The 18418-nt window shown below is 38.3% G+C and overlaps 1 protein-coding gene across 10 annotated transcripts in view; it reads left to right on the top strand.

Annotated features, from left to right (window-relative positions):
* SULF2 (sulfatase 2) overlaps window positions 1-18418 on the top strand; it is a 67933-nt gene that overhangs the window by 35750 nt on the left and 13765 nt on the right. For all 10 annotated transcript variants that reach the window (XR_008966553.1, XR_008966554.1, XM_057385355.1 and 7 more), the window contains 6 exons: window positions 2157-2326; window positions 6614-6764; window positions 8709-8884; window positions 10549-10677; window positions 11642-11698; window positions 12410-12539. Coding sequence is in view for 8 of the 10 variants with exons in the window: in XM_057385355.1 (XP_057241338.1) it covers window positions 2157-2326; window positions 6614-6764; window positions 8709-8884; window positions 10549-10677; window positions 11642-11698; window positions 12410-12539 (813 nt within the window). In the remaining 2 variants the exon portion in view is untranslated. The remainder of the gene's footprint in view (window positions 1-2156; window positions 2327-6613; window positions 6765-8708; window positions 8885-10548; window positions 10678-11641; window positions 11699-12409; window positions 12540-18418) is intronic.

Here is an 18418-nt window from a genome sequence, read left to right on the forward strand (position 1 = left end):
TATCTTATGTGGAATAGTGTCAGTCAAGTGATTTCATAGGCACTGTTCTCCATCTCCATTGTACCAAGGAGCCAACAGGGAGCTATCTATATGTTCTATATTTTCAGCTCTGTTTTGTGTATGCAAGACTTGAAAATGTTTAGGTTTAAATTTGTTTTACTTTTTCTTATCGGGTTTGATAATAAGTAAATAAAAAAAAGATTGATGAAAGTATGGATGTTTTTATAATCTTCATGTTCCTGCATAGTAAATAGCTACAGTAATAAACAGGTGATAGTGGGCAGAGCAACGGCAATGGTTGATGTTAACAGTGGAGTTCAAATGAGCAAACAGAAGCTGAAATGGAAAACTGCCAACCCTTTCTCTTTCTTTCCTGCCATTTTTGTTGCTGGAAGCATTCTTTTCCAGCAGTGGGCAATATAATCAGGTTGGTTTTTATTCCTACTTAACATAGTTAATGTTTATTATGTGCCAGTGGAAAATGAGAAAAAAAAATCACTGATTATTCTGTCCTCCAAAGTAACTGCTAAGCTCCTCTGAAAATTAAATTCTTCCAGATTTTCTTACAGTATATATTCTACTTTGATTTTTCTGTTTCAGTTTCTGTCAACATTTTTAGATGAATTTTAATATTGTACAGCTACAATTGTGACTATATGGACCTTTAAAAAAAGTCAAGGAATCGGTTCAGTATACTATGTTTCTGTTTGGTCGTTTGGCATGGTAAATGCTGGGTTTGCAGAGATTTTCACTTTAACAGTGTGAAAACCTGTATCTTTAAAATGGAGTTGGAAAACTATGCTCTTCTAATGGCTAAATCAAAGATAAGGTAGACGCCTACCAGCTTAAAGAAGCAGCACAATGAAGATAAACAGCAGTGCATTTTTGAAAGGGAATACTTCAGTATTCTCTGTCAACTAAGAATATTGTTTCAGGCATTGAAGGCATATTCAGAAGTCAGTTTTGCTTTGGTACATTCTCTCTTCCCCTSCGTACTTTATTGAGTGCCTGTTTAAACCCTCCTTTCATGAGTGAAAATACCATCCATAGGTAGTCACAGTCACATTCATGGTGATTTTGTAACAGACACACCTTATGTTGGGACCAATGTGTAAAATTATAAATGGGGACTTCGCCAGCTTTGTTCTGGGATAGGCAAGAAATAACTTGGCGGAGGTAAATATACTGCATGGAACAGGCTTCGTTTGAATGACAAGCTAACTTCTCAGACCAAGGACATTGAGGGGTGAAGAGGAGCAAGTATCTTAACCATGGACAGAAAGCTGTAGTCCTAAAGGAGATGCAATCAAGACTGTACCACACCCTTGTTGGCTTGACCAGAGGTAGATGTTATATCTGATTTTGCACTCTGCTGTGGCACAACAGTTATTTGGGGTTTTTTTTAAGGTGTAGTTTCATATCCTACTCATGTTTGCAAGGTATTTATATTGGTAGTGTTTCCTGTGAAGCTCTGAAGGGAGAGCGTGGCTTGTCATTAAAAAATCCTGTCTTCAACTTCTATACTGTTGCGTGTATCGTAAGAATGATAATGATACTTTTTAGAAAATATAGAGAGAACTTCCTCTAGAGGAGCTGGACTTTCTAAATTCTCAATAATGTGTGATAGAGCTATATCTCTATCAGATTGTCACTGTAACATGGAATGAAGTCTTTGGTCCAATTAGCCCACCATCTTCTCGTGTTAGTGACTTCTGGTTCAGAGGAAGGTTAAAAAGAAACCACTGAACCATTTGGATTTTCAAAGTGTTTTTATGGTGTAAGGTTGGACGATGCATCTTGAAGATACATTGGTAATTTTTTTAATCATAACTAGTGATTGTATTTAGTATTGTGTTCTCCATAGTAATTAGCCACTTTAGGAAGAGAGGGTACTATCTGATCTTCTTTAGTGTTGTTCATTTCTAAGAGAAAGCTAGAGGCTATTGGTTTTTGTATTTCTGGGCAGTGAAAAAAGAAATATTTGGTTTTAGTTTTTTGAGTTTTTAACATCTTGCTTACTCCTTCCTCCTACCATTCTAACAGAAGTAGCTTATTTTTTTCCTATTTCTTATGATACCTCAGACCTCTCTTTCCTGTTACACCCCAGTTTGAAATTCCTTTTCAATGTCTCATTACACTTTTGCTTCTACTTGCAGGATTATCTGACTGATCTGATTACCAATGACAGTATTACCTTCTTTAGAATATCAAAGAAGATGTATCCTCACAGGCCCGTACTGATGGTTATAAGCCATGCTGCTCCTCATGGCCCTGAAGATTCAGCCCCTCAGTACTCACAACTCTTTCCTAATGCCTCACAACACATGTAAGGAAACAACAAAACCTTTGATTGATTTTCAGGTTCTGGAGTATGGAAATTCTGGGTACCTCTAGGAGAACAATGATTTCCGTGTAGTACTCTTGGCATAACTTTCTCACAAATATATAAGAAGAGTTTTGAGTTCTTTTTGGTTTTGGTGTACCTCTTCAGAATAGTACAAGTGTCTTGAGAATGGCTACTGCATCTAGAACTCGGAACTGTAGTCCTTTGAGTTAAATGGGAAGATTCATGTTGAATTCACTGGACACTGTTACAGCCTATTTGGGAAATAAAGCACTCTTTATTCTGAGCAGGGAGATTGAAATCTGGTTCTTGGGCTATAGTCTCTCGAGGGGAAAAAACTCTTATCTCCCTGTCCTTATTTATGAACTAATATTTATGAAATAATATTTATATATTATTTTATGAAATTAGCAGAAATCATGTAGTATGCAATTATTTATTACTCCTGTTTCATCTATGGAAAGAAAAGAAATATAGGCCTACAGCCAAATTAAATCATTTCTGGATCAGCTGGTATGTCTGTACATGACACAATACAATGTATTGAATAGATCCCAAAAGCAGTATCACCTGCTTCCTGAAGTAATGTGTTCATAAGCTCCGTGTTGAGATGTTTCTTGTTTATTGCACAGAGGCATTTTGCATGTACAGCTCTTACTGCTATATTACCGTTGTCTCCTCACATGCAGGTAAAATGAATGTTTCCCCCAAATAATCTCTTGATGCAACTGAAAACATTCTTGTAGTTTTCTAATTACTGGCTTCACGCTTTCAATGATGTTCAACATCTGTATCTTTCTTCCTATGTGCTGCCGCCTCCCCCCTTATTAAGGGGGATTCTGTTTTACGTTGGGTTTTTGAAGGAGCTGGGAACTGGCAGAAATAATTGTCCCTGGGTGGCCAAAGCTCCTCAGGCCTAGTTCAGAGTTCAGTGGAATCCATTTGAGCTTTTTTGCTTTATTTAAAATAGATTGTGAGAGAAAAGCCTCCTTTCGTTCTAATGTCTTGTTACTGTGTAACTTAGAATTGTACATTTCATTACTTTTCTCTGTGCCCAAGAGAATCTGCGGCACAGATCTACAGCTATAAAGTGTTCGGTTTTGTTTGCCATCTTATGCTCTTATATTTTCTTTGAAATAAAAATTACATAAATGCCCAATGAGCAACTTCTCATGGCTTATATCCAATATTGACCTTAGTTGTATTAGGTTTCTTTGGCTCTCAGAGATGATTAGCATGCAGCGTTCTGTAGCAATTTACTTCCTAGATGAATGAAAAAGAGTAGAAGGATTGAAGGAAGGCCAGCAATGAAAAATATAGACTATATATTTTTTTTTCCTAGTAGTTTAAATTTTATTGTTCACACAAATTAGATTCATCTTCTTAATTATAAAGTAATTACACAGCTTTAAAAAATTTTGGTGACTTTACTTAAAATGATTACAATTACACAGCAAGTGTCACTTTAGGAAAAGAAGTTTTGTTTGTGAACAAAAAATTGTCTTGGTAGATAAAGGAACTTTGTTTTTCTTTTGGATATGAATATAAAATAGATTTTTATGTACATCTCACATAAAGAAATTGGCAGTTGTCTTCTAAGCAATTTTTCCAGCACTGCATGATAATAATAATTTGCAAGAGTTTTCAGTTACCTAGATTTGCGAGTAAATGTAAAAATGCAGACCGTGTACATACGGTGAAGGAATGTTCCAGTTTGGTTCTCTGCTTTCCATTTTTTCATTGTTCCCAAATTCCAGGGAATCTCAGTGATAAAAGGTTGCAGGCAGTTCTTACTGTTTCATTGTCACGAGGATATTGTTAAGGATCAAAATGCAGGTAGAACACTTGCTTACTGCTTTAGGGCAATTTGTTGTATCCTGAACGAAGTGTTTGCCTGGTCCCTCAAATCAGAAGGCAGTTCACCGTGTGTTGTGACTCCACCTTTCCTTGTGGCAGCGCTGGCAAAGTCTGCAAGTCTGGATTCTGTGGAAAAGCCAAGTGAAAGCAGCACAGTAGTGCTTGACATTAATTGATGTACACATTGCATCGAGTAGCATTGCTAGTAATTGCTTGAAGGCAATGGTATGGATTTTAGTCAGGTTGCTGCTTTGCTTTGGAGCTCTGGTATGTACTTCTGTGGCAAATTTATGCTGCCGCTCTCTTGATTCTGTTCCATATTCTGGCTGATACGACTTTTCTGCTCTATACTGCCCTATACTGCAGTCTCTCTACATCTCGTTTTGTAGAGCTCCTCTCCTTGTGCAATCTACAGTCTTGTCTTGTTAGAAAATTATTCACAGAGCAAATTCCTCAGCTACATGGCTGATATTGCTTTATTGCTGCCTACATCGTGAGCTGCAGAGAATGTGGCAGCTGGGCAGTTTAACAGTGATCAGAAATGTTACTTCAATACAGGCTACATTTTACCATTCATCTTTTTCAAGGTCAAATGCCATCTATCTGGGGTGTCCTTTCTGGGTGCATTTGAAGAAGCTGTCTTAGCTAACTTCTAGGAAAGTTATATTTTTGTATTTTTCACAAAAGACAGACAAATCTGTTAAGGATAAAAGGGTTGCATTTGTAGTAATCAAAGAAAATTGTGGGCTTTGGTTGGATTAAGTAGTGGGAGGTTTCCAATCAGGAAATCATGAAGTAAGCTGAAAAGGAGTTTACAAAGCATTTTTGATTCATTCTGGGTATCACATAGCAACAGTTGCCATAACTGTCAGCATTTTCAAAGAAGCAAAGTCATTATTTCAGCCACAATAACATTCTGAAATTAAAGATGGTATTAACAGTACAGGGAGAATAAACAGCAGCCCGTTCCTCCCTGTATGAAGAAGCCTTCACTTGCCCCATACGCACATTTTTCAGATAGCATCTAACAGAGGCTTTCAGCATGAAACATTTCACTGTGAGATTATTACTTTGATATTTATATTAAATCTCTTAAGACTATGTCATATTCAAAGATACATTAGATATGCACTATTTTGATGAGGAGTTTCAACTTGTATTATTTTTTAGTTTAGTAACTTGCCCTACTGCTCTGTTGCCTACACAAAACCATGAGTAGAAATTTCCCAAATAAGAATTGTTCAGAGAATTCTGTGTTGCTAAGAGGAAAGTAAATGATTATTTGCTGGTTTTTCTTGTGTTACTTAGTCACTCTCTTGGCTTGCGCATTTGCATAAACTGAGTTTATTGCTTTGAATGAAAAAAAGAACCTTAACCAAATTACATAGGAAAAGCAGTTTTTAATGTTTTACACTCTCCGCACAATGTGTTTGAGCCATGATGTAAAGAGATTGTAAAAAGTGCTCTTTGACCTCAAGTAGTGAGGAATAAATATAAAGTAGTATTTCTTTCAAATATGATACAGCTTTTAGTTGGTGATGGAGAGAGTTGACATCGTGGTGATAAAATAATTATTTTTTTTTAGGTTCCGCTAAGCTAAAGTAATGCAATTACGCATAGAAAAGTGATTGCTGGGGCTCCCAAAATACTGCAGACAGTATGTTTCCTCAACACTTTAATGATGTCCCAGGACCATGACAACTTGGAGGAGCAGCAAGGTTACAGGGGGATGTTGAAGCCAGTCCTTGGGTTTTTGCAGGGACTTCAAGTGAAGGAATTGGTGGCTGGAATGAGTCTTCAAAATACAGCCCTATTTCCCCTCATCCTACTTTTCTTTACCGGTCTTTAAAATCCAGCTGTGTAGCCACTTCTGCTGCTCACGTGCTATTGGATACCAATAGGCAGAGTGCATGTGGTCCCCTGGTGCATAAGTGCAAAAATATTCAACTAGCCAGAAATTCTGAATTCCAAAAAGCTGTTAGAGAACATAGTGGAACCTTTACAGCAAGTTCTGTGGTTATTTTTAAACAAGTTGCACAAGATATGATATTTGGTGCTAATGTGGGCAGACTGAAAGCAAAGCAATGACATGAGTAGGAGCTATGTAATACATGCTTCATCCTGATCATACTGGTGGAGCCTCATGGCACTGAAATGTATTCTTGTTGGTCTGAACTTGCTGGAAAAGCAAGGTATATTTAGTGTTTCCATAGATTTTATTCCCCCTGGGTTGTTTTCATTTTCCTGTGTTTCATAACATGGAAGTAAAAGACATTTTGAAAGTAATGGTAATATTTTCTTGTGCACCTCAGATAGTACTTGCTATAGTGTTGATCAAGTAGAAAGTAATATTCATTATTATGACTTTCATCTACTTGGCTAAAACATTGTGGTTTTCTTTCTGTTCGTTAGCACTCCCAGTTATAACTATGCACCAAACCCAGACAAGCACTGGATAATGAGGTATACCGGTCCCATGAAACCTATTCACATGGAGTTCACTAACATGCTACAGAGAAAGCGCCTTCAAACGCTTATGTCTGTGGATGACTCTATGGAGATGGTAAGATTAATAATCGCTCTTTTCTTTTTATTTTTGTCTAGACCGGAGTTTGTTTCTTGAGTTAAGCTCCACATTGTCCTATATATGAAGATGAGGGAGAAAGAAGGAGGAGGACTGCATCCGTTTTTTAATAATGTGTAGTCCTTTCATCTCTGATCATTTTGTCTCTTTATTCAATGTGTAAAGTTCCTTATCTCCTAAAGACAGGTGTGAACAAACTGATTTGTTGCCACAGAATCACTCCTGATAAAGTGGAACAGGAAGGGATTGCCTGAAAAACTATACATGGTAAATCTAAAAATGTGTCCTCTCATAAAGACAAGTCATCCTACAACCTGTTGGAAACAACTACCTAAATGTACGCCTGTTTTGATCCTGTAATACTGAGTTTCTGAGAGAAGAAAACAACAGCAGCAAAAAGTGATGATGCAGGAGTCCCAACTGGAATGATCCCAGGGTAAACCCAGCCCAGGATGTTAAATATTGGAAGTAAATAAATACATAGATTGTTACTATTAAAATGGTCTGCATCATGTAACAATGAGATTTTTTTAATGCAAAGTATGTGTCTTCAGCAGAAATGTCTGGATTCACTGAAAGCTATACTGAAAAAGAATGGTTGTGCAGGTTTTAAGGTGTTACAATTTAGTGCTTATATCTTGGCATTCTTATTCAAAAAAGGTGGAACATAAAATTAGAGGAGTCCTCTCAGGCAAAAATGAGATTATCTGGATGGCATTGTATAAGCCATCACTATGTCTTACAATTAGTGACATCACTAATGTCTTATAATTAGTGATTCAAGCAAGTATGATCTCTGCTTCATTTTAATGAACCTGTATAGATGGATCAGATACCAGCATTAATGGAAATGGGTGACTTTACTACACTATTTGGATTTTCTGTTTAGTAAAATGGTTTCACTCTGGGTGATTCACTGCAGGCATAATCAGTTGTTTTTTAGTTTTAATTACCAGGTTAACCTGATCTTTTTCTACTGAATTATATGTGTTACTAGTCTTTCAAAATTAAATAGAAAAAAAAAACAGGAAAAAACCTTCTGCACACAAAAAAACCCCTAGAAACCAGAAAACCCAAAAAAAACCAACAAACACAAACCAAAACAACCCATAACAAAGCAAAAACAAACAAAAAAAAAAGCCACACCAATGAATAAAACAACCTGAAGAAGACCCAAAAATAAACTCCCATATCAACACCACAATAGTTTGTTTTCTTCTATGCTGATGGATTTTGCACCTGTGTGAGGCATCACTTCAGTAGTATCCCACCATCTTCCTCGCTTTCACAAGCGAAAAATGTCACATAAAAATTGATCCTTGATGCTCAAGTTGGTGCATTTCATGTAGGTTATCATATAAATCTATAGAGGCATCCACAGTTACATCTCCTCGTAGTTCTCCATAGCGAGAGAGTGTGACTGAGCAATATTTATCTGGAAGGTATTTTGCAAATATTCTGCCTAGTAAGGACTCATTTTTCCGAAGGCAAGGTTGTTGAGTGTTGCCTAAATATGTGTGCAATTCAAAATGCTGCCATTTTATTAAAATTGCTTGTTGCAAGAAAAAACATAAAAGTAGAGAGAAAATTTCAAAATGAGACCTTGCAACTTTTTTCTCTGTTACTATGTGTATTTCATGCTATCTTGACACCTCTCATGCAAAATACTCTATCCAAACATTTTTGAAATGGCATGCTAATACGTTTTACCTTAAAACAGAAGTTTGCTTGTAATAGCCACAATATTCAGTCAGTAAAATTAAGATGTGATTATGTATTATACAGAGTGGCTCTTTGTGATTACTCAGTGCCATCCTGAGCTGTTATTTATTTGTTACACATAGGCAGAAAGTGATATCCAGTATTCCACATGTAGAGCTACTCAGTGGAATAAATTTCATAATTTGTTTTGCTTTTTTTCAGATTTACAATGTCTTGGCAGAAACAGGAGAACTGGAAAATACATATATAATATACACAGCAGACCATGGTTATCATATTGGGCAGTTTGGGCTGGTGAAAGGGAAGTCCATGCCATATGAGTTTGATATCAGAGTTCCTTTCTATGTCCGAGGACCGAATGTGGAGGCTGGGTCCTTGTAAGTTCCTTGTTACCGTGTATGTGTTGTGACCTGAAAATTTCTTTGTGTTCGCATCTCCAGTTGTATTGACCTGGCAGCCAAATGGAGGCATAAAGTTCTGCCCATCCTGACTCAACTCCTGCTTATCTCTGGCAGAAAAATATGTCTACTCAGAAAGCAGAGCTGATAGCACAGGCTGGTGTGAAAACTCAAGGCCATTGCCTTTTTGCTTACATGGGTGTGCAGCACAAACCACTGCACTTTTGTGGATGTAGCTGAAAAATCACTTTGAATTATGTCCAATCTAAAAAAATACTTACTTGCTTCCTTTTGAGGTGTGCAAATTACACACATAACTATGCCATTTTAAAGTTAAAGATACATTGCATAATGCCGCAATTGTTGCTGAACATTGGAGTCAAATGTTTCAATTTATTATCATCCACAAAAGATTCTTCTTGCCTCATTCTTTGAGACTACATGGTTTGTCGGATGCACACAAGCATGCCGAGTATGATTTTTAATTAAGTCATACTTGTATCAACTAAAAAATTAAGTAAATACACTTTCTAAGCAATTATTTCAGATAGCAAATGTTTGCACTTAGGTAATGATTTTGGACAGAGTGCCATAATTTGCTGCCTAATAGTTATATCAGTGTGCATGTTTCAGCATAATTATCACACAGTCTTCCACATGATTTTTACCTTACTGCAGAGCAATGATCTAGTGTGTAAAATGATAGAATATAGTTATAAAAAACATCTTGTTCCATAGGCTGGTTAAATTCACTCATCCACATAATCTGCAGACAGAACAATGTTAAGTTTTGTAGATACTGCACTGTATTTCTAATTTCTTTTCAGCAATTGTGCAAATGAAAAAAAAAAACATAGTACTTTTCTAAGGAGCATTTCTAAGGGAGGGATTCCTTAGTTGTAATGAAACATACTAACCTCAGCACTGAAAGAGTTTTGTCTGCAGCAGCCCAGAATTTCAAATGAGCTGAAATAGCCTTCTGAAAACATACTCTCTTTCCCTGTGATGGCAGTTTTTGGCCTTCCTGGAGAGTCAATGGTAACATGGCCCAAGTGACTGAGCTTGTGCTTCTGCAACGTATCATGCTAGAAACCAGCCACATTGTGTCTACTGTAGTTCAAGAATCTTTACACCCCGCTACCTGTAAAAGCTCTAAAACCTTCCCACTGAATTTTATTTTTCAAAGACTTCTGAAGATGAAAATATGTTTCTATTAAAATTAGAATGGTCAGCCTGACAGAGTCTTAACAGAGCAGAACCTGTCACAGTACAGCAAATAGGAAGAGGAGAATAAAATACCTTGGAGAGGGAATACATCAGATAATAAATTGTCATCCATGTTTTGTATGAACTTTAGCTTTTTTCTAGAGAATATTTGTCATGACTCCTTTTAATAGAGAAATTTTAATAGCAATCATTGTAGCAAGTCATTACTAACCTATCATTTATATTTCAAAATAGGCTATGTCATAATTTTTAGTATATTAAATCCCCTTGTGGAAAGGAATCAGATTGCGTCCTCATTTATTTGCAGATGTCACAAAATAAGCTGTTTCGGCTCCTTGGACTCTGTGGAAGCTGGACTTGCTTGGTATTGCTATATAGACTTTAAACTGCGTTCTCCTATATGTTTTCTTTTTCAGGAATCCTCACATTGTGTTGAATATTGATCTTGCACCTACAATTCTAGATATTGCTGGACTGGATATTCCATCTGACATGGATGGTAAATCCATTCTAAAGCTTCTGGATTCTGAGAGACCAGTAAATAGGTAAGAAAGGAATGTGGAAACTTGCATGTGTTTTTATGAGACTAAAGAGGTGTTCAGCAGCATGCAGAAAACTTAAAGGAAAATATAATGAAATCACCATCTGACTACATAATTCACTGTAAAGTGTGAAGACTATTTGGCATATACAACTCACTTCAGTTATTAATTTTCATTCTGGCATGTTCACGTTCTAGATGTATAGTGTGTGCGGCATCTGTATATACTAAATGTAGTCTGTGTAGAAGTGAGAGGGCTACACGCACACACGAAGATCTTTAGCTATGTGAGTTACAGATTTTAAATGTCCCTGTGGCATCATTTGTAGTGAAGCATTTAATATTGAATAAATAGAATAATTGAATTGAAAGTGTTGGTTGAGTGACAGACTATAATATGACGACGTTTTAGCACTAAAAACTGCAATTACTATTTAAAACTTCCCGTCAGTACTTTCATTGGGAAAAGACTTGCTTGGGAGCAAGACAATGAGACTTGCTTGAGAATGCTTGCAAGAGAAAATTGGCAGAAAAAAGGAAGGAGGTCTATTTACTTAACAAGTAGTCAGGTGGAGGGAAAGGCGGAAAGGAGGAGCTGCTTTAGAATTAGATATTTTGTGGGTAGCATGCAGGTTAAGAGACCAAATTATAGTCAGGAAATCCTGATTTAATTTGTGATCTTTTGTGAACAAGGACAATTCAGTAATTCACAAATCCCTTGTGCCTTAAATATGCTTATTTACAAGACATTGTACTTTGTAAACCTGTTGTGGTTTTTGTCCCAGTAAGAAAAACATGTCCTATGGTTTTCACTGTGGAGGCATCTATGCCTGCTTCATAGAGCTGGATGTCCTCTTGGGGAGTTACATGGCATGTTTCTTGTTGGAATTAGAGGTGGGAGAGAAAACTGGGATGTAGCAAGGTCACTGGTTTTGTGGGAATTACTTCTTCCTATCATTTCCTCCTAGGTTTCATTTAAAGAAAAAGATGAGGTTGTGGAGAGACTCATTCTTAGTGGAAAGAGGGTAAGGAAAGTGTTAATCACAAAGCCCAGTCTTTCTAAATAGAAGGAAATTGAATAGCTAAAGCCAAAGCAGCACTCTACCTCACTCTAAAGCCATTTAGCTGTGCCAGCAGGGACACGGCTGCAGTCTGCCTAATGGCAGTGATTGTGTGATTGGAGGGGAATGTAGGGCCTTTGCCCACAACCTGCATAAATGTGCTGCTGTGGTGGGGGACGGGCAGTTTACTTGGACTGAGAGATGGAAAGGCATCCCATTTTGTGTTCAGCTGCTGTCCCCCACCCTTCTACTTGTATCATGGGATTATCAAAAATCCTTCCTCTCTGTGTCTTTATCTGCTGCCCAATCCCTCTGCATCTCTGCCTTAATACATAAATGGGGGCGTGAAGGGTTTGCAAAGTGCAGCTCTGTCGAATGAGATCTGGTCTCTTTATATTGACTCTTGTCACTGCCTGTCACTCAGGCATGTAACATGCTGTTTTGATCTTACATCTTTTTGTATGCTCCCTGAGAGCATGACGTGAATAACTTGCCTGTTACTGAACAGACTAAATGCTAGTTTCTACTGGACTATTAAGTGTTTTGACTACCAGAGGTGCTATGGACTTGGAAAATAACTACTCCTCTGAGTCTTTTCAGTGACTTTTCAGTGATTTGTACCTTGGAATTAATGTCAAAATAAATAATATTTCAATTTTTTTTTTCCTTTTCCAGTAAACTGCTGCATAAAAGGGAGAATGAGAAGATAGACGCCCAAGAAGAAAACTTTCTACCCAAATATCAGCGTGTGAAAGACCTCTGTCAGCGAGCTGAGTATCAAACAGCTTGTGAACAGCTTGGCCAGGTAGGGCACTGTACCCCTGACTGCAAGTAAGCAGCTGTAATTGGGCTAAGCTTAACACCTTCACTGTGATACTGTGCCAATGTCCTTCACCTCATTATCGATGCCAGCATATAAATCAGATGGCTCATTCTGTGGCCTTAGCTTAAAGCTTTATTAAAGCACTTATGAGATTGACTGTCAGTCTGGAAATTGCCGGTTAAAGCGTTCTGTATTGATTTCCTGACTACAGTAAAAAAAACCCGCCTAGGCTGTTTTAATGTTTTATTCCTCAAATAGAATGTAATTTGGGATTCATTAATGATGAGAAGCTACAATATACCTAACAGATTGGCCTTCTCCAAATACATATAGCTTGCTTTGCTTTGAGTTTTCTCTTAAATTCATTTTGTTGTTGTTACTTGGAATTACATGTAACAATGGAAAACTAACATTCTGTTAACATATCTCTCCTCTTAACAAAAACGCGCTGGGAAAACACACATGCAATTATGACTGGAGGCAGTCTGTGTGTATGTGGGCATAAAGCTCATTGATTGTGTGTCATTTTCCTTGTTGCATAACTGCTATGGACAGATATGACAATATATTTATTCACTTTAGATAAAAGTTACATAGAAGAAATTAATGGGAAAAAAAAGTTAGGGTAGTATCAACACATGGTCTTGACATGCAGCAAAGAGGATTTTGTAAATTTACCAGAGCAGTGCAAAGACATAGCATAGCTATCTCCAGAGAATGCACCACTCGGGGCAAGAATTGACTCTGTGCCATTGCTGTCTCAGCGAGGTATGGGTCAGAGAACCCCCTTCCAAGGACTGTAACGCATTCTGTGGTCAAAGGGGTGAAGGTAAATGAGTCCACATGCTAATGTGTCTGTTTCTGGCATTACCTCCTATCCCGGCAGCTCAGAGGGCTGTCAAGGTAAGACAGTCTGTGGAATATAACTGTTCTTGCAGACAGGATCTGAATGACCTACCAAGCCTATAGTCAGTAGTGGGCTACTTAGGCTGCAGTAGTTCATCTTTTACTGTCAAAGGCCAGCCTCCATAATTCTGGCTCTATTGATCATGTAGTGAAACGAGTCCGTTGTTTCTTGGGTGTTTGGATCCAATTTATATGTAAAAGAATTTTCCAGATATTCTTTTCCTCCTGTGGCTTCTGTGTCTGATTTAGTATACAGACTGATAATAATGTCGTGTTCTTTGTAAAAATACTACATTTGAAGTATATATGCAGTAGTTTATTGTGATCAGATGTCTTGGGCTGAAATGCTAGCCGGATGGGAGCAAGTCATTGTTTTATGGGTTTGTAATGTTATTTGAGGAACTGGAGGAAAAGTTATTGTTTATGCTACAACATCATCCAGTAAGTAATATGGGGAAATACAGCATTTCTTTTTCCATCACTGTTTTCTCTTTGAGAGATATTTAAACTTTTTGTCTTTGTCCTCCCAATTTTTTTGAACATTACTGTAGGAACATAGTGAAGAGAGACTTTCCAAGTCCAGATTGTCACTGAGTCTTTGTCTTTGCATAAGATAACCTAGCTACATGCAGGCTTTCTTACAGTAGCTACCACGTGTCAGTTGTGGAAGAAAGGGGGAAGGCCCTGTAATGTCTACACACATTCACAGGCTCGTGTTTTCTTCCGTAGGTGATAAAATATCTTTGACCTCTTTAAGAAGTGGGTATAAAATGTCAACTCCATAGTCAGAATTATCAATAAATTCCTAAGTATAGATGTGGTATTAAGAAATGCTTGTGCTGCATCCTCATTGTCAGGAGACAGGAGAAGAATTGTTTTGAGCAGTTCAGTCAGGCATAATTGGAAGTGATAGGATGAAATTGAGCAAAAAATGAAAGTTTATGTTGCACATCAGGAAAAATTGCTGAACAATCGAGTCAATTAAAGCCTGTGAAAGGCTGTCAAGGGAGTCTCAATCCATGTAACCCCTACTCTAGAGAATATGTCATAGTAGTCTGTCTAGACTATAGGAATTAGTGGGAGATTGCTTATTGGGAAATGTCCTTAGTTGAGGATAAATTGTATCTAAATATGGGTGCACCCAAACATTTTTTCAGAGTAAAGCGAGACTAGCTGCAAATGGCAAATGAGTGTTGTCTGTTTGTTGGTGCTGTTCACAGCGCTGTGCTGCGCCCAAATTAATAGCATACCACTGCCTTGGGAAGCTGATGTTATGTGGATGCAATGGTTATTTAGCAGATGTCTCCCGATCCTGCAGGACACTCTATTTAACAGTACCTGGAGTGTTCAGTACAAAAAGTGATTTTTCACATACTGATGCAAAGATAAAGAAACGTCTGGGTCAGAATTAGTTGAAAGCTTGCCTAAGTTGTTGGGACTCTTTCTGTTGACTTAAACAAGTTTTGGGGACCTGCTATTCCATGCACAGAGCAATCTGAGCAGTCCCCGGGAATCTGCAGTGTGAGCAGGAGACAAGAAGCGCAAATGGAGAACAAAGACTCAGAAGGGAAGTGAAGGACGAGACAAGGACAGAGCTGAAAGGAGAGGTAAAGAAAGCTTTGAATGTGAGGTGAAGAATATGAAATTCTGCTTTGTAAGCGAGCAAGTTTGTGAATACGGTTCTATTGCCACAAAATTATCTTCCTTTGGAAAACTCAAGTGTCACCCTCCTTAACATATAATAATTTTGATAAGAGAGCTCCAAGATCATGGAGATCACCACCGTATTCGTGGTGTTTAAAACCTTGTTTCACAGTCCGTTATGTGGATCTTTTTTTTGGCACCACTAATATATATAAATCGTACCAAGAGCAATGGGAATCTGTGTCTAGTGGTGTTTTCCTCTCCAGTTATTAGGGTTTGGTCTGTGTTAGTTATTTGCATTCAGCAAAGGGTGACTGTAGATGCAGATGAAAGAGCAGCTCAGCATTTATATTCAAGGATTTAAAAGAGATGAACTCACATGAAATTAAAAAAACATCCTAGTACCTAATGGCTTCCACACAATTTTTTTTTTCAGTATAGTTTGGCCTTTCATTCGAAGCTGGCTGGTGAGTGGATGCTGACCCACTTTTATCTGGTAGCCTACATTAATGTGCTCTTGTGGAGCACAATTATGATACCAGTATTGCTCTGTAGAGTACTTCCAGCAATGCCACAGTATCTTAACAACAACTGCACAAAATCTTCCTCTTACTAAGGTTCCAATTTTGTACATGTTTGATAAACATGCAATAACTGCAGCAGTGCTGATTACTATGGGGAATCTATGCTGTACATGTAAAAACTCACAAAAATAGGGTTCTTCATAAAGATATTTCATTATTTAAGTGATTCTCTTAAAATGTAATGTAATTGCTTCCAGGGTTTTCCACAGGTATATGCATGATCACTGAATTGCATAATGGAGAACGTTGGAAAGGACCACGTGGGCTGTCTCTTCCAAATCTCCCTGCTTGGGCAGGGTCATTGTAGAGCACATGGCACAGGATTGTGTCCGTATGTTGCTGGAATATCTCCAGGGACATTCTCTACACCCTCTCTGGCCAGTATGTTTCAGTTCTCTGCACCGTAAAGAAGTTCTTCCTCATATTAAGTTGTCACTTCCTATGCATCAGTTTCTGCCCATTGCCTCTTGTCCTGCTCACAGCACTGAGCAGAGCCYGCTCCACCCTCTGACACCTCTCTGCGCACGCCAGCAGACATCCCCTGTCAGCTGTCTCTTCTCCAGCCTGAAGAGTCCCAGCTCCCTCAGGCTTTCCTTGGTAGGGAGATGCTCCAGTCCCTTCATCTCTGCAGCCTCTGCTGGACCCGCTCCAGGCGCTTCATGTTTCTCTGGTTCTGAGGAGCCCAGAATTGGACCCAGTGCTGCCAATGCACTCCAGGACATCATTGCCACTGTTGGCCCCCAAGACACACTGCTGACTCGTGGACAACTTATTGTCCACCAGGACCCTCTTGGTTCTTCTCCACAGAGCAGATGGTATGCTGTGCACTAGAAAGCAACTTAAAATGCCAGAATTAAAGTGTTTAAAGCTTCCTAACTGTTAAGCAGAGGTCTTCACAGTTTTCTTGCAATTTCTGCCCTTTCCCCCCGAGTTTGAAAGCATCCGTGGAAATGACTGCGTATGATAGAGCCATATCAATCTAGAGAATTTGCATTTGGACTTACAAGTAGGCCAGGGGTAAACTGTTGAATCCCAGTCACATTCACACACATGCCCATATCTGTTTTGGGAAAAAACTAAAAGCTTGAGACTTTCCTTCGCCCTGCTCCCCCTACTCCTATGCATTCAGCATTTGCTTCTAATGTAATTTATGTAGCTCTGCACTGCATTCATTCAGCAGTGGGGCCTGTTAATTCATACAATGTGCCCTTCAGAAAAGTCTTTGAGATGTCTTCACTGTAGCTTACAGCTGCAAAAATTAAAGGATTTCTTTTCCAGTTCACCTGGAGGGGAAAAATGAGCATCACTCTCTTGACAAAAGATGAAAGAAATAGAGAAAAAATATTTTTTGGCCACACATCAGAGTACTTGCAGTAATTCTCATCATGGCATTGAACTTGCCCTGTGTTGAAACTTCATTTTTCATGTATTAGACACCTAGAGCATAGAGCTGTACTAAGCAGAAAATGTCGTTTGTTTATATATTTTCAAAAATAAAGTTCAGATGAAATGGGAAACAGCAAAAAAACATTTTCCCATCTGTTTTAGTTGTGAAAGAAATAATTGCTTATTCTGGTAAAATAACTTCTAGTTCACACCTCACAGACTGTGCAGCAGTAAGTGTTAGACATTTATAAAATTAAGAGAGCAATTTCTTTTTCAGATGTCAATTCTATACCCCATGTAGGTAAATGTGTATTGCTCCATGGATCACTGTAATCAAGCAAGCATTTATTGTCAGTGTCTCTGCTTGATTTCCTAAGATTTGTTGTGCTGAAAGCTAAGCTGTGATTTTCTGTATCAGAGCAAGGCTTGTGCTGTGCAGGGGTCTGAACACAGATACCACTCAGGAGACGTGGCATCCAGTTGTCTGAGGAAATCAGTGGGTACACCATAAAACTATCATTTTAGATGAGAGGTACTGCCACAGCAATAGATAAATCTACTGTAACGGGCCACTTCACTTTTGGCTCCTGTTAAAGTCTGATGATAAAAGCACAGCGATCTTGTTTTCTTACTTTGCTGTACTGCAGACAATGGAGTGAATTTCAATGGAAAGTGTAGGCAATGTTGTCCCAGCTGTTGCACACTTGGCGGTGGAAACTGAAATAGAGCTGCAGGCTGCTGTAAAATATCATCTTCTTTGGAAGATGTTGCTGTTTTTATTTCTGTCTCTTTATTTGGAAAATTCTCAGTATTCCAGTGAGTCCTGGAGGCACAGGCTAAGGATTTTGTAAGAGGGAAGAAGAGGAACTCTTCTCAAGACTCAACAGAAAGCTGAGTGTTTCTGAGAAACTTTATTTAAAGCATAGCAACTGCTACTGTAAGGGTTTTTTTTATACATCTTAAAGCCTCTGTAGCTAGTAAAGTGTTGGTAAACTAAGGAGTAGGTGAAATAATTTTGTGATGTACAAGGGAGCTTCTGTGCCAGGTTGAAGGTAGCTTAACTCCCTTGCCATTGGTGCCGCTCTGACAGCAGCACAAAGGGAACTGTGAGCGACGTTTTTGAACAGGTTTTAAGTTGCAGATTGAATTGTAGATAAGGGTCAGTATTTTCTCTAGTCTTGATGCAAGAGGGAGGGGTTTTTCACTTCAGAGACATTCAGTGCAGCTCACCATTGCAAGTCAAGCCCAAGGATGTCAAATGGAAAAAAGCTATTATGAGAGCCCTGGAGACTTCCACAGTTGATCTGACCCTTTTAAAGGCCATTGAAGAGAAACAGGCGC

The sequence above is a fragment of the Malurus melanocephalus genome, unplaced genomic scaffold (assembly GCF_030028575.1).
Source record: "Malurus melanocephalus ecotype Western Australia unplaced genomic scaffold, MMel_1.1 scaffold_815, whole genome shotgun sequence".
Classification (NCBI taxonomy): Eukaryota; Metazoa; Chordata; class Aves; order Passeriformes; family Maluridae; genus Malurus; species Malurus melanocephalus.